At 35.9% G+C, this 16,228-nt stretch overlaps 1 protein-coding gene and 1 long non-coding RNA gene across 3 annotated transcripts in view; both read left to right on the plus strand.

The window, feature by feature from the left end:
- The first annotated feature begins 1,649 nt into the window (after positions 1 to 1,649).
- LOC115929374 lies at positions 1,650 to 5,730 on the plus strand. Of its 2 annotated transcripts, XR_004066454.1 has the most exons (4): positions 1,650 to 1,815; positions 4,324 to 4,400; positions 4,840 to 4,959; positions 5,518 to 5,730. It is a non-coding gene; the product is annotated as an uncharacterized LOC115929374 (long non-coding RNA). The 2 variants fall into 2 exon arrangements; XR_004066453.1 differs by lacking the exon at positions 1,650 to 1,815 and having other exon boundaries at positions 4,246 to 4,400.
- Positions 5,731 to 9,659: 3,929 nt separating this feature from the next.
- LOC594785 (ATP-citrate synthase) overlaps positions 9,660 to 16,228 on the plus strand; it is a 30,490-nt gene continuing 23,921 nt past the window's right edge. Inside the window, exons 1-3 of the mRNA XM_030997039.1 lie at positions 9,660 to 9,977; positions 12,116 to 12,238; positions 12,953 to 13,117. Coding sequence (XP_030852899.1) covers positions 9,828 to 9,977; positions 12,116 to 12,238; positions 12,953 to 13,117 — 438 coding nt within the window. The 5' untranslated portion in view covers positions 9,660 to 9,827. The remainder of the gene's footprint in view (positions 9,978 to 12,115; positions 12,239 to 12,952; positions 13,118 to 16,228) is intronic.

Here is a 16,228-nt window from a genome sequence, read left to right on the forward strand (position 1 = left end):
AACTCTTGAAGAAAAACAAAGGGGTGTGCTGGGTATAAGAGACGATGTGAATTACTTTTGTAAAATTCCGAGTCGGTAGTAAATAGGGGCGATTGAGGGTACCCCCACCTTTCCCGGGTATATGAACATGTCCGTGCAGAAATGCCATATCCCTTGATTTCACCCCTTCTTTACTTTATGTCTGACTACACCCATCTGCATTGTCCTGAAAATAAATAAATGGAATAACAGCTTAGACCCCAATGGCAAATCATGCCCTTTAACTGCATTATTTAAAAACTATAAAAGTTTGTTGCAATTCTTCCCCTAACATTCCTAACTTGAATTAAAAAAAAATTACGAATACGAATGACAGGTGTTAATTTGAATGATAAAAATTACGCTTCGACAAGTGAATGTTAATTTGAATGCTAGTTGAGCAGTTTCTAAATATTGAATGACAGATCTATGAAACCCTTCGACCAAAATCCTAAATTTAATACAGAAACTGGACAATTGAATGATAATTGACATGGCAAAGCCGCTCTGCGCTAAACTCAAACGCAAAGTAAATTCGAATGACAAACACGCGAATTTGGCCGGGGAATCCTATATTGTAGGATCGCATAATTATGCTTCCAATATGTTCATTTGAACCATATTCATGATGCCATACCAAAACTTTGTATTACCTTTAAGAACTGTACATGAAAAAAAAATGCCCTTTTTATTTTCGTGAACCGGAGGTAATCGGAAAAGTGTCAAATTGCAGGTGTTTAGGACTGTAAAATTTTACTATTTTCACAAGTTAAAGCTGCTATCATACAACGTAAGTAAATTTCTTGACGAAATTGGGCTTTTTTATTGATATTTCATCACCAGTTCGATTTCCCACTTGTTAGTTCAAATAAAAAATGAAATATAAAGGATATTTTTTTGTGAACAAAATCACTACTCAAGCTTTCCAATGATATTTGCAGCTTCGAACCTCTGACATTAAAGGTAACAGCACACCAGTAGATTATATTGTGCAACCATAGAAAACGGCAGCTGCTTGGAAGTGTCGTCAAGTGTCGTCTGCTACGCCGATTGTCGCCTGCTAAGGCACATATTTATTGTTTGGACTGTAAGGTTTACCAGGGAGATTTGTATAATTTCCTGCAGTACAACCTATAGCAGGAAAATGTTGTATATGCGGATCCTTTTAATGATTACGTAATGGAAGTGGCGAGGCGGTATGGTATGAATAACTTAGGCAGGTGAAAGTTATTGTATTGAGAAGGAAAGGAATGTTCAGAAAGGCATAGAGAGGTAAGTGGGCGTGGTAGCCATTCTAGCTTTGCACCTACATCAGTACGAGAATACACCCGACGGCGCGGTGGCCTGTACTCACTATGAACATGACGAACAATGAAAGCGGACAAAATATACAGTTCCTGAGGTAGACAAAGGAACATCCCTTCACTGCTTTTATGTAAAAATGTGTGGAACAGGTGTCACATGCATATTCACCTGTTCTACACATTTTTACATAATAGCAGTGAAGGGATGTTCCTTTGTCTACCTGAGGAACTGTATATTTTGTCCGCTTTCATTGTCTGTCATGTTCATAGTGACTTTAAGCGCGCGAACACATCACACCCAATGGCATACGCCGGTAGCGTCTTATTTTTTCGTACCACGGCGAGGCCGGATTCCTGTTTTATCATGAATATTCATTAGGCAGGGTCGGGGAAAGTCTCGATTCTCTTAAATATTCATATCGAGGTGGGAATGCACGACGCGCGCTATACTCGCACAAAGTGAGAAGATTTAGTTCACGGAGAATGCATGTGGGTGAGTAATTGATTGAAATATCAGTAGTTTAAGAGAATTTAGTCATTAATTTGAAAAAGCTGTAATTCGTGATCTACTGTAATTTCTTTACATTTTGAGACTGTTCTCAACAGATTTGTGGGGAAAAGGCTAGGAAAATATTTCTCTTGAAATTGCACTTTGATTTTCATCGTCGTGAAGTAGTTTGACTGCGGTTTGCCTTCATGTCACCCTTAATAGAGCCCCGGGGTTCCGGCAGGCCCACGTTGGGGAATTTCGGTGCTCATCTGCATCAAGATAAAACTTTCTGATCAGGTTTTATTCCAAATTTGATCGTCATCGTGAATCTAATTCACCAATCATCCATTGAATTTAAATCTAGATTTAACGTTACACCTTAAAATAATCTATGAAGTATGATTTCTTTAATAATCCAAGAGGGTTAATTCTTAATTGTTTATATCTTTAGTAGATGTCGACTCTGTTGGCTATACTAGTACGTATTACTAAGACTAAGTGCTATCCGTTCGCTCAGTTGCATCATTGGTGCGTGTCAACTTTTAGACCAAAATTGTTTGTGACCATGGATAATCAAACGGCTCCAAACCATATTTCATTTAGACGTAAACCTGGAACTTATTAATAAAAATATTCAAAAACAAACAAACTAGACCTAGGATTCATTTATTTAATGTTCAGATGTTGTGTGTGTCCAGTGTGCTTGTCAAGTTGTCATAACTTTTCTAGATCTAGACCTATATTAAAGATTTTTTCTTCTCCAAAGTGTGCAGTTCATTTGATAAATCTATTTTTTGTTGGACGTTGTATAAGAGAAGAACCCTAGGGTAGTCGACAATTATGTTTACTTATACGCAGAGGCGGCGGAGCAACTTCCAGTGTGGGGGGGGGGGGGGAGGGGGGGCACCAACAAAAAAACTTTCTTGAAAAAAGGGCACCTTCAGAGGGAAAATATACCATTTTTTTGACATTGGTATATACCCCTATTTTGTGATTACATTATCAGGGATGATTTCAATATTTGTTTCTCTTAATACAGCATTTAAGATATTGCTTAAGTATCATACTTTGCAGTTTTTGGCTTGCAGTGCGAAAAATTACATCTTATAAAGAGGAAAACCCAATCCTGATGGGGTTATATAAGCACAATCTCATAACGGAAGACTGAATAGATCTGTGATAAGTTACATAATTATAACATCTATAACGATGGGCAAGCGTAGCGAGCGAGCTTTGTGGGAAATTGCTTTTAGTCGCTTGAAATTAGGGACACGTTTAATGATGAGAGGAAAAGGGGACACTTATCGAAAGGGTTAAGACACTTATCAGAAAAGAAAAGAAGCATGTGTCAAACTACAAAGGCTAATTATCAGAGGTGAAAATGGGGCACTTCTTACACCTAAACAAAGAGGCATGCACCAGGGATGATAAGAACATGGGCATTTGTCGACGGAAAAGAGGCACCCATCAGATTTTGATAGGGGGCATTTATAAGCAGTGAAAAGGGGCATTTATGAAAAAGGGATAGGTTCTTTACAAGAAAGGAAATAGGGTACATATCATTGTTAAAAGGGTAATGAGAAGGGGAAGTGGCTCTTATTAAAAAGAAAAAGTGGCACATGTTTAAATAAACGGGGCACTTATCAAAGACGAAAAGTGGTACCGGTAATTATGATAAGGGGTAAGGGTGCTTATAAGGAAGAAAGGCATTATATAGGAAGGAAAAGGAGGATGTGTCAAAATAAAAGGGGCATTTATAAGAGATGAAAAGAGTACTGACTAGGAGGGGAAGGGGTGCTTGTCAAATTAAAACAAGTATCTCTCAGAAGTGAATAGGGTCATTTACAAGAGATGAAAAGGGGCACTTAAGAGAATGAAAAGGAACTATTTTCATAGATGAAAAGGGGCATTTATGAGAAGGGAAAGGGCCTATTTTTAAATGGGGGCACTTATAAGAAAAAGGGGCACTTATTAAAAATGAAAGGGAGCACATGTGAAGATATAAGGTGCGCTTATCCAAGTTAAAAGGGGTAGTTATTAAAAGGGGAAGGGGCACTTTAAAAACTTAATAGGGGCACTTGTCAGAGTAAAAGGGGCACTTTCCTATGTAAAAAGGGGCACTTTTCCTATGCAAACAGGGGCACTTTTAGGGTACTTGACCAAATGGGAGGGCACTCTGCCCCCCCCCCCTCTCGGAGCGCCGCCTCTGCTTATATGGTATGTAGTCCACCTCTTCTTGTTATAATAAACTAATTCTACTTAGTACTGCTTCGTGTTCATAGGCCATAGAAACCACTGTTTGATGCACAAGTTAAATCTTCCATTTAGTTTTACTTTGTACTGTGGTTCATTAAATAGGAATGTTGATTTCCACACCATATTAAAATTAAGGCCAACCATGACATAAAAATATCTATTAATTTGAATTATGCTAGATCTATTTTATTTTGTTAAGGAGAAAGGGATGCCTTGATTGTCGTATTGATTTTCTTCTTCTTTTTGTTCCAAAAGATTGAAACTGAAGAGCTGGAAGGAGGACTTTACAACATCTCTTATATTTGCAAGATGAAGCAGAAAGTCCCATGCAGGTACAGTTATCAGGTTATTTAGCACACACATATTAAACGACCACCTATTAATTCACTCAAAAGGAAATGGAACTAAGTTGACATTGCAAGCATATATAGTGGAGGGTATATTTTATTCTAGTTCTGCACCTAGTATACAAATATTGATGTCTTTTCTTTTTATGTTTACAAAGGAAAATTTGTCCTTATTTACAGGAGGTCCTGTGTTTAGAAGAGCCATATCAAATGCACATTGTAAGCACTACATGTAGGGTATACACAGGACCCCTCATTTTTTTTTTGTAAGGGGTACTTTCACTTCTTGAGCAATGAAGATGAAGAAGAACACAAAATAAGATTGATAAAAGTCTGTTTATAGGATGTATTATGGTTGATATGTATCCATCAGTATCAGTTTTTAATTGAAGTACATGTACCTACTTTGTTTTCTCTCATGTAGGATGATGCCTCTCTACAGTGGATGATGAAGGCATTCTGGTTTGCAAACTCAGGAGAGGAACAAAGAACAGATGTTGACGGGATCATATCTAGAGATGCGGGCCTACTACACTTCATACGAGTAAGTGTGCTAATATACATGAAGGTACCCCCAATAAATTTTTGTGGAACAAATGTCATGGAGAAAATTATAGATCTGAAACAGATATTTTTCATTGTCAGTTGACTTGTAAAAGAATAATTGACTTAATATCACAATTGTAATTTAGATTAAAAATTAAATGTCAATATAGATGAAATATAAGTCTACATTACGTATGTTTCAGTAGCATTATTTCCAGTACATTCTCTGGTCAAAGTTGTTTGGTCATTTTATGTCCCATACTTAACCGAGTATTATTCAATTACCGGTATGAGCACGAGTTGTATTACATTGTATTACTTATTTCATACCTTGTCTGATCCGAGCTCCAGCAGGCCTATCGTCTTAATGGGATCATCAGTAATAATTTAAGATGCGGTCAGTATTTAAACTAGTCTTGTACAAAAAATAGTTTAGGTTTGCCCACTAGAACCCCAAGTGAATTTCAGTCCTTCCTTTTTCTGAGCAGGTATCAGGGTGTATGTTATTAGTCATTGTTGATTTTTTTATATCTTATTTCATTTTTCCATTCAACAGACTTGGGTTATATTTTTTTCTGAAAACTAGGCTACAACTTTAGTGATGGATGCAGAAGATATCTACACGACACTACGTCTTAAAGATGCCACCCTCATATAATGAAAGAGGACAATAGAGATGGGTTTAAACTGGAATATTTACATGATATTTATTTGTTATTTGTATTATATGTTTGTAGAATACTACATTCAATAAAGCTAATGAAGTTTATTATCTTGTCGACTTTCAAATAATTAAAGATAACTAATCCTCAACGAATAAACATTAAAATTCTAACAATGTCAACTACCATCTTATAGGATGAAACTGAGGACTGGGCAGAAAGATTCTCCTTCAAATTTGATTGATAAAGGTCTATCAGTCTATATCAAAGATTGAATTAATCAATGATATTTTGATTATAATTATACATGTTAAAATTCATTTACCTCTATGGACTTCTGTATGGGAAGTTTTGTAGATTATGAAATTATTGCTACTTCAAGTATTGTATGTAAGAAGGTTTGAAAGACAACACTCTAAATGCATTAAATATGGAAACTGCTAATCCTCATTGCCTTTCGTATCCAAACTGGTAGCTTTCATAGAATCATGTTTTGATGCTTCCCAACTAAAGAAAACAGGGAGTGGGGGGGGGGGGGGGGGGCTTGCTATCCTCTTATCTTATCCTCTGTACAAATATGATTATATGTTTATATTAGAAGGATTTAGAAAGTGAAATTTTGAATTATAGCATTACTGTTGGTAGAAGTAATGGCAGTGTCGGGAGGGGGGGGGGGGGGTTCCTGGTGAAATTTACGGTATGCCAATGTCAAATTAATAAAAAAGAGAAAACTATTCTTAATAATAAAAATTATACAGTACATGGGCCTCCTAACAAAAACCCTGGTACCACTGTTGTGTTTTGAGTGTTTTTTTTTTGGGGGGGGGGGGGGCTGGCAAACCAATTACAAATTTCCAGTGTTAAATTCAAATTTTTTCTTTAACAAAATTATGTCAATATATTGTAATTAAACAATGTTTCACTTTCCTTTTTTTCAAGTTAGATATTTGAATAAAATGATTAACATACTTTCCGGTTTCTCTGGCCTCTACATTAAAAATGTTCTACTTCTAGCAAAGCTCCTGGAAAGGCTGCAAAAAGGGAGAGTGAAGAGAATGAAATTGAAATGTGGACAGTAATGGAGTGAATATGGAATGGTTGATGGTAGTTGATAACGAGTGAATGCAAATGAGTGGCAACAAGTACGACTGAAAGTGAGACAGAAAGGAATTGCAACAGGTTGCTCAGTCAAGAGAACAAACCTTGCAGAAGATAGTTTTCGAAAGACAGAGAAAGAGAGAAAAGGGGAATTATAAAAAAAGGAAAAGGGGGCATGTGTCAAAGGGGCATTTATGAGAAAGGGTTGGGGTTGGGGCTCCTATTAAACAGGGAAAGGGGCACATATCAAAAGGTAAAAGGGCACTTGTTAGAAAGTTTAAGGGGACGCGTGTCAAAGTAAAAAAAAATGAAAGGGCTTTTATCAGATATCACAAGGGGCACTTATGAAAATGGAACAGTGGCACTTATTATGAAGTTAAAGGGGCATTTGTTGAAGAAAAAGGGGCACCTGTCAGATTTGAATAGTGGGTAATTATCGCCAGGGCCGTAGTCAGAGTTTGGGGGGGGGGGCACATACATGTAATTGATCGACGTCCTGGGGAGGGGTCAAAAAGAGTTCAACCGATCTTGGATTTTTTTTTCTTCTTTTTTTTCTTCAATGTATGTGAAAGAATGTGTAGTTTTCTCTCGAGTTTGTCTCATCATGCGTGGGATCTGTGGGTGCTGGGGTTCCTGCAGCAACCCTGTACATGGATTTTCTTCAGTGGGTGCATATTACTCGTGGACTTCACATTGTAAACCTTCAAATGATGAATTATCATCGAGTCCCCCACCCCCCTTCCCTCATTATTTTAGAAAGAAACCAAAGAGATCTTTTAAGAGAAAAAGAGAAAGGAAAGGAAAAAATGGTAGCTAGGCCTAAACAAAAACAAGAGGCAAGATAAAAGAAAACAAGATTGAAGATATGGTATCAATATTATCTTGCTCCTTTCCCTTTTTCTTTTGTCTTCTTTTCATTTCAATTTTCTTGCTTTATTTCTTTCTTCCTTGGTATCTATTCCGTATTCTTTATTTCTTCCATTCATTTATTATTTATATATATTTTACTTTTTAACTTTGTTATTCTTCTTTCTAATCCCATTTTTCTTTCTTCCTTTTCTTCCTTATGCAGTTAAGTGAGCATAGATCATAGAAATAATTTAAGTGCAATACACAAGTATTTTATTTTTGATAAATGTCTGTATGTAGGCCTATTCTTGTTATCTATTTTATACAGTTTATAATACTGTATCACATATTCAATACCATAATGCAACCTCTGCTTGTAATATTTAAAAAGCAAACCTAGAACTGATTATTTACCAATTTATGAAAAGAACTAGACTCCCATTAATCTCAGAAAAGTAGGCCTAGGCTACTCACAAATTGCCTATCAAGACTCTTACTTGAAATATATGCTATATATCTTGTCTACCGGTACTGACATTTTGGCATTTACTAGTAATTAAACACGGCATTTATGACTGTATTATCTAAATGACCATGACATTGCTTTTCTATGTCATATTATAGGCCTGCCATTAATCCAACGTACTTGTTACACACGACATTCGATGCTGCGCATGCCTCGATCATACATGAATATTCAAGAGAATCGAGACTTTCCCCGGCCCTGCCTAATGAATATTCATGATAAAACAGGAATCCGGGCTCGCCGTGGTACGAAAAAATAAGACGCACGCCGGTAGCGTTATTTTTTTATGCGGCACAGATTGGGGCATGGTACGTGTTGAATAATGTCTGCACGTACGTGAGACTAGGCATGTTCGCTAGCGCATTAGCGCTGCGAAGAAGTTTGAATATCCATCGCGAACTATGTGTTTAGATAACATTCCTCTTCGTTTAAGTTAATTAAGTTTTATTGACTAATTATTGTGATGTTCTCCTTGTTGACGTGCTGCCTCCTCTTCAGATTTTCAATTGCATTTTAATTGTTGATGTAATGATTTTCCATACGGTAGTGGATTACATGTAACACTATTAAAAACAGACCTCTACAACTAGTACGCACACGACCACTATTAGTCTGTAAATCAAGACCCCTTTAAAAAAAAAAACCCCAATCTGTGCCGCATAAAAAAATAACGCCACCCGGTACCCTGCAACACAGTGGAACATTCTAAGAAATTAAAAAATTATCTACAAAATGGACCTCTTGAATCATCTGAGAAGTAACTTACCCTATTCTGATTACTTCAATGAATGTCAAGATAACAATGACTGCTTTTCCATCCAAAAATAAAACTAGTTTGCAATTAGAAATAGTCAATTTCTCGATAATTTCACAAAATATATTGCCGCCGCATTCAATATGACGTCATTGACAGCTGATTGGCTAGTTTGGTAGTGACGTCGAACGAGCTATGTTTGTGCTGCAGTGATCGAGCGAGCGAAAATGAGACAATCGGAGCAATATGAATACTAATTTAGAACTTCCCTAAAAAAGGTGGGGCTTGAAAATGTCTTCAAGTGGGAAAATAACGACTATTAGTTGTCAAATCGACTTTAGGGCTATAGAGCCCAAAAGTAATTGTCTTGAATTTCAGACAATTGTACCGAATGGTCATACGTTTTATGCTGCGCAAAGATTCAATCAGTTTAATCTTGGCCATTACAAGAAGTGGGTTATTGATGTATACAAAATAATGCTCATGTACCCTTTACAACTCTTTTCATGTATGTTATTACCAAAGAAGAAAAAAAAGCCAGTCAGTCACTCAATAGTGTCTGACAGTGAAGTAAACGGGTTTCCTTGCATAATTTGAATATGAGGACACTGCTAACGTTTACATTTCACAGATAGGACATACATGACATATTCATAATTCCTGCAAAGTTCTACAGAATTTGAGGTTGGCTGCAAAGGGGACATAGTACCTTTAAGCTAGCTCAGCATCACATCCGACTAGAACCTGAATACTCCCCACCCTCCGATATAATTATTTTTAATAAGGGTATCGCAATCGATACCCCGTCATTAAACATCTGCTCTTCTTTCATTTGCGATCTTTCAACCACCAAAGCAAGTCGTGTTTAGCCGAGGTCTATGTTCACTTACTTTGGAATCCTTACAATTTGGTTACTAATCGTCCCTCTTTGATACAACCAAACTAACAAACTAACCAACAAACAAACGATCAGGAGAATGACGTCGAAGGTGATCACGGAAGTATATGGAAAGAGACTGTTGTCGAATGCTTTGTCGGAACACGTAGGTGTAATTCGATGTGTGAAAGTGGATGCAAGCACGGACTGGGATAGCCTCGTCGGCTCGCATGATTGGCTTCAATCGGAAGTGAGTTATATATTTTCCCCTCCATTTTTTTAAAATACTTGAAATCGATATTATCGCCTGTATTTTTTACGAGAAATTTGTACGACCATACGGGACTTGATCCTATTTGACCCGTATTATTAACGTTTTTTGTCTTCTTTGTGATATGCCTATAATTCCCATTAATGCATTTTAACCTGTATCAGATGTATTTGGTATATAGTACCTCATTTAAATAAATTTCATTATCACGATTGCAACTACTTTTGTAAAATTGACCTCAAGTGTTATTTCAATACTCCTTGTGTGTGTTCGTGTGTCTGTGTGCATGTGAATGAATGAGGGTGGGTGTATGTTTGTTTTGATAAGTTTTACAATATTTGTTATAATAATTTGTTTGTATGTTTATTTTTGTACAGGGCCCCATTCTCACAAGCTTTGCTTTTCTTGGGGTCCTTCCGATTTTGCTGTTAATTTGTTATGTATTTTACTTTGAATTTTAATGGAAAATAAATGAAATGAAGAAAAAAAAAATGTCTTCCGTCACGCAATACGTCTTCGTAATGTTCGCACATTATAACAAGGCTTACAAGGCCATTGCAATTGCCTTTGGTTGATCTTTCGAAAGTAGTCGAGATCTTTATTTTTTTTGGAGAAACTCAAAATGTTCCTCGCAGGGTTGGCATCCTGCGCTCGATTTTAAAAAAAAATATTTGTTTTAATGTTCCCCTTTTGAGTTGGTTTGGTGCCGGGGTGGTCTTTCCCTTCTAATCCCCAACCTTTCTTGCAAAAACCGATTTACCAAGAACATGTTTTCTTTGATTTATTTCTATCACACCCATTTCATTCAAAAGTACTTGATCTCTTTATAATTATACCAATCACTTCCAATTTCGATTTGTAATGTCCACAATATTTAATCCCCCAACACCCTTAAAAAAAATCTTTTCTTCGATAATAATGTTTTAGACCTATTTCTAATTTTTGCTTTGTTCAAATTTCATAATAGGTTTCTTTATTGTTCACCGATCCAATGCTTATATTGTACAATCTACTTTATAGGTTTGCATACCTTAAATGTATAATCTGATTGATGATAATTTCCTTTAGTTGTTTAAAAGAATTACTTCAGAATTTACCGTGGAAAGGTATATTCGTTTGTCTCGCAATGTATGGTCAACAAGACGCTTGCTTACAAGTATGTTATCACCTGACGAAGTGTTGCAGCGGCACGCGAAACGTCGTGATCTTTTGATCCCTTGTTGACCATACATTGCGAGACGAATATCACTAGCGATATTATTTTCGATGTCATGTTATTCTTTGTCAAGTTATCGTAGAATGAATGAAATGTAGTAGATATGCACAGATTTATTTCCGTAAGTATAAAATGTATTTCATGTGTAGTTATCCTTTTGATTATTTTCGTATCTAATGTAAAGTGCATTGAAATTTATTTGTATTGCGCTTCATCGATGCAAAATATTATAATCATTCAAGGTGATTTTTGTTGACAAGACGTTTGGAAAAAGGTCAGAAAAGGAAAGGATGGGGTATTATGAGACATCGATTTAAACCTCCTTTGCTGTAGCATAGCACGGTTGGATTTCCAATAAAAGCCCCCCTCCTCCCTCCGAAAAAGGCCCATGGAATATTACACGGATGTCGAATTGGGCATTTAAAGATGACAATAACGATACTGATAATGATAATAATAATAATAATGATGATAATAATAATAAGGATATTAATACTGATACTGATAATGATAATAATGATAATAATAACAATAATGATAACATTGTTGATAATAATAATAATGTTGATATTAATAATGATAATAATAATTATAATGATGATCATGATAATAACAATGACAATGATGATACTAATATTTATAATAATAATAATAATAATAATAATAATAATAATAATATTATTAACTATGATAATAACAATTATAATGTTAACAGTTAGTATTGTTAATCGGTCTTAGTTACCAAGGCTAGCCACATCAGTATTAATACTGATGGATAAACAGCTAGATATTTGTCATTAAGTGTGGAAGAAGGAGAGGGAGAAATCCCTCACATTCCCTCGCAGCTAGGCGTCGCGACGTACCTATATTCTTTATGCTTTCTACTCTCACTAATTTTCAGCCACTCGTTGTTAAACCGGACCAGGGACTGAAACGACGCGGTAAACTTGGGTTGCTAAAGCTCAATACTGACCTAACAACGGCCAGAAAATGGATTGCAGAAAAGATGGAAGAAGATTTACTGGTAATGCATTTACAATTCTTTTTTAGTGTTCATACCTCTGGATCTAATGATCTTATCCCAGTTGGATAAGACAAAGTTTCTCTCATCAAACGGCCAATAATGTAAAACGTTCTTCCCTAGGCCTCTCCCCCGAAAACTGCAACTGATATTATAGAAGTATTATACGTTTTCCAGCATTTTTAGAGCAGGTATATGAAGCCCGTTTGCTTGTGGTTCGATTTTCATTTTTTTAAAATTCACTTCTTAATCTGAAGATGACAAACATCTAATGAAATGTTTTGAGAATTACAGAGAAAAGATTTGCGATTTAAAAAAAAAGAGACTCATATTATTGATATATGAGAAATTAATTATTCATCAGATGAAGTGCCTATTTTATCAAAGCAGTAAGAAATTACCATATCAAAACCGCATTTATTCGCCATTGGCATGTATCAATACTGGAGGCCTCCCGTGCGAATAACTAATAATCACTCGAGATTAGAGATTAAAAGAGAAATAATGAGAACTAATTTTTGTCTAAACTGAGATCGATCTTTAATCAGTTTTTATTAATGTAAGAATGAAGTGTATTACTTAAAACAAAAACACGATCATAAAAAACGTCAACAGCAAGAAAAAGAAAAAACAACAAAAACATAAAAACCTTCCAAACTACAAATATCATCTCTAAACTAAATGTCAGCACGTCACCATTCTCTCGATTTATTGAAGGTGGACGGTGTCAATGGTCGTCTTCGCCAGTTCATCATTGAGCCTTTCGTGAAACACGATCCCTCCTCAGACGAATATTATGTGTCCATCTACTCCGAGATGGATGCCGATGTCGTCTTGTTCCATCACCAGGGCGGTGTCGATGTCGGTGATGTCGGAGAGAAGGTAAGCGAATTGTAAACTTTCTTTTTTCACCGGTTCCTGAAGCAACCTAGGTTTAAAGTCTAATGGCAGTTTTCATGTGCATTGTGTAATGATTGGCTTGATCTGGACGTGGTGGAATCACCAAATGTGTATGAAACTTTGCGCGAAACTGCGAAACTCGAAGGCCCAATGAAATTGAAATTTTAATCCACGCCAAGACCTCTATTTTGAAGTGGATTCATCTGTAGTTTAGAGGTGATTCAAATAACAACAACAAAGGTGAACCGTAACATAACTCCTGAAAGAGTTGCTTTCCACTCCTCTGCCTAAAGAGTGGGTGAAAGACCGCAATGTACTTTGGTCTTATCTCGAATGTTCTTTAGAAAAGGGATTAGGTTATTCGGAAGGTTAACAAAATAATACAAATGATATCTGCAAATAGTGTGTTCAATGGTTCCAAAACTGTTGGAGTTTGACCGAAAGAGTAGCTATCAAGAGTCGAACCCCTGCCACAACACTAACATCCTTTGGCAAGACGTTAATCAACATTTGCCGCACTCCACCCAGGTGAGGTAAATGGGTACCTGGTAGGATTATTTCTTGAAATGCACTGTGCGCTGATAACGGCTGTCGGAGCCAAAGCTATAGGGTAATAGTTTCCAAATTTCTTTAGAAGCGCGTAGGCACGTTATGTATTTTGCAAAGCTTCTGATTTGGAACAAACTACCTTTGCTTCCGGAACAAACTACCTTTTCAAGTCAAAAACTGTCAGACTGTCGACCAATTCAAAACTTGTCTTAAAGCCCCACTGTCCTACTTGTAGCTACTTGCTCCCTTCTGGCCCAGTAGTATTGATGGTCTTTAAAGACCGTCAATACTACTGGGCCAGAAGGGATTAGACCACACAGCGAGGTCACTGACAGGTGGCTATCTCATTAACTCAGCTCTCAACTAACATAAGAAAAAGAGGATCATGGGGGACCAGGCAATAGGCACCGATTTGGGGAGTTTTCTATATAGAGGGAGCAAGTAGCTACAAGTAGGACAGTTGGGCTTTAAGACATGTATATACAAAATTGCTTTTGATGATTAACTTACACTGTTCACATTGATATATATTTCATATGCATTGTAATTTTTAGGTTTATTTGTAATGTTTTTTTTTGGGGGGGGGGGGCAGTGAGCACATTTTTTTTTTTTTTATCCTTAAAAAAAATTCAATTTGCACCCCCCCCCCCTTGAGCGCCAGGGGGGGGGGGCCAACCCTCAAAAAAGGTAAAAATCACGTGATTTTACAAGTTCAAGTTCAAGTTCACTTTATTCAATACTTTCATTAAAAATATACATGGAAAGCAAACATATAAAAGTTAGAATAAAATACATGTATCAATATATAACATGAGGATAACACAAGTGGAGAAGACATGATGGACAAGGGACAAAACATTTTTAAACATGTACATTAATGAAAGTATTTGGAGACTAGACAGGAAGGCCGGGCCTTATGTAAAAGTCTGTCTCCAGTAATTGTATAAAAAACTAAGTACATTATTTAAATTTTGTATTTGTTATAAAAAGGAAGGAAAAAAAAGGGGGGGAATTGCATTCACACATACACTCTCTCCCATACACACCAACACACACTTTTCTGTCTGATGAACATTAAGAATATAGGTTATTGCACTAGAGGTGTTGTGGTCGAGTGGATACGTCGCCGGACTGTCGATCACAAGGTCCGCGGTTCGAGTCCCGCCGCTGCACTAATGTCCTTTGGCAAGACATTGATCTACATTTGCCACACTCCACCCAGGTGTAGTAAATGGGTACCTGGTAGGAATTTATTCTTTGAAACGCAGCGCGCGTAACAGCTGCACTGCTAAAGCCAGGGTAATTATGCTGCATTATTGTAGAGCGCTTAGAGACTTCTGACAAAGTAAGTGTTAGGCGCTATATAAGCACTGTAATTATTTATTATTGAGTATTGTCTTAACAGGTACAGTTTAAATTTTCTTTTAAAACTATTTAGTGATGGACTCAGTCGAATATCTATGGGTATGTCATTCCAAATTTTTGGACCCCTGAAAAAAATTGTATTTTGGGAAACTAGTGTCCTTACTCCTGGAATATGAAAATTATTTAAAATCCTGGTCTGGTGGCCATGAATATTCTTATTAAGTTGAAAATATTGTAAAATAGTATTTGGTAAAAGTTTTTTAAAGCATAGATACATAAAAATTGCACATTGATAAACATAAATATCGTTTACTTTAAAAAAATGTAGGTTGTAAAAAAGAGGTAAAGTATGAGCAAGGTATTGGCTGTGCGATATAATTCTTATAATTTTCTTTTGTAAAATTAAAAGCCTATTTGTATTTTGCATACTAGAGCATGCCCATACAAGAATACAATAATTTAAGTGGGGTAATATTGATGTATTATACAAAATTATTAATATTTCTGTAGGTAAAAATTTCAATTTATAAAATATACCAACATGTTTAGCCAATCTATTGCAGACGACACCAGTGTGTTCCTTCCAATTTAATTTATCATCAATTGTGACTCCTAAAAAAGTTAAATGTGTAACGTATTCAATAACTGATTCCTTAACTTTAACCTTTATTTGGGTAACATCAATGTTTTTTTTGGTAAAAATCATGAAGTGTGTTTTTTTAATATTGATTACAAGTTTATTTATATATAACCAATCAACCAGTTTAGCAAATTCTGTATTAAACATATTTTGAAGAGATACAATATCTTGATGGGACATAAACACACTAGTGTCATCTGCAAATAATATCAGTTCTAATACTTTTGAAACATTGCAAATATCATTTACATATAAAAGAAATAATAATGGCCCAAGAATTGAGCCCTGGGGCACTCCACATCTTATCGCCATTGTCTGTGATTCACATTTTTCTAGAACATATTGTTTGCGATTACTTAAATAACTTTTGAACCATTTCAGTACAATACCTCTAAAACCATAACATTCCAATTTTTTTAATAATATTGAGTGATCAAGAGAATCAAAAGCCTTGCTAAGATCTAAAAACAGGCCAATCATTATTTCTTTATTATCAAAGGCATTTGTAACTTTATGAATAAAATCAGAGATGGCAGAAG

The sequence above is a fragment of the Strongylocentrotus purpuratus genome, unplaced genomic scaffold (assembly GCF_000002235.5).
Source record: "Strongylocentrotus purpuratus isolate Spur 01 unplaced genomic scaffold, Spur_5.0 spur5_scaffold_4, whole genome shotgun sequence".
NCBI classification, from domain to species: Eukaryota; Metazoa; Echinodermata; class Echinoidea; order Camarodonta; family Strongylocentrotidae; genus Strongylocentrotus; species Strongylocentrotus purpuratus.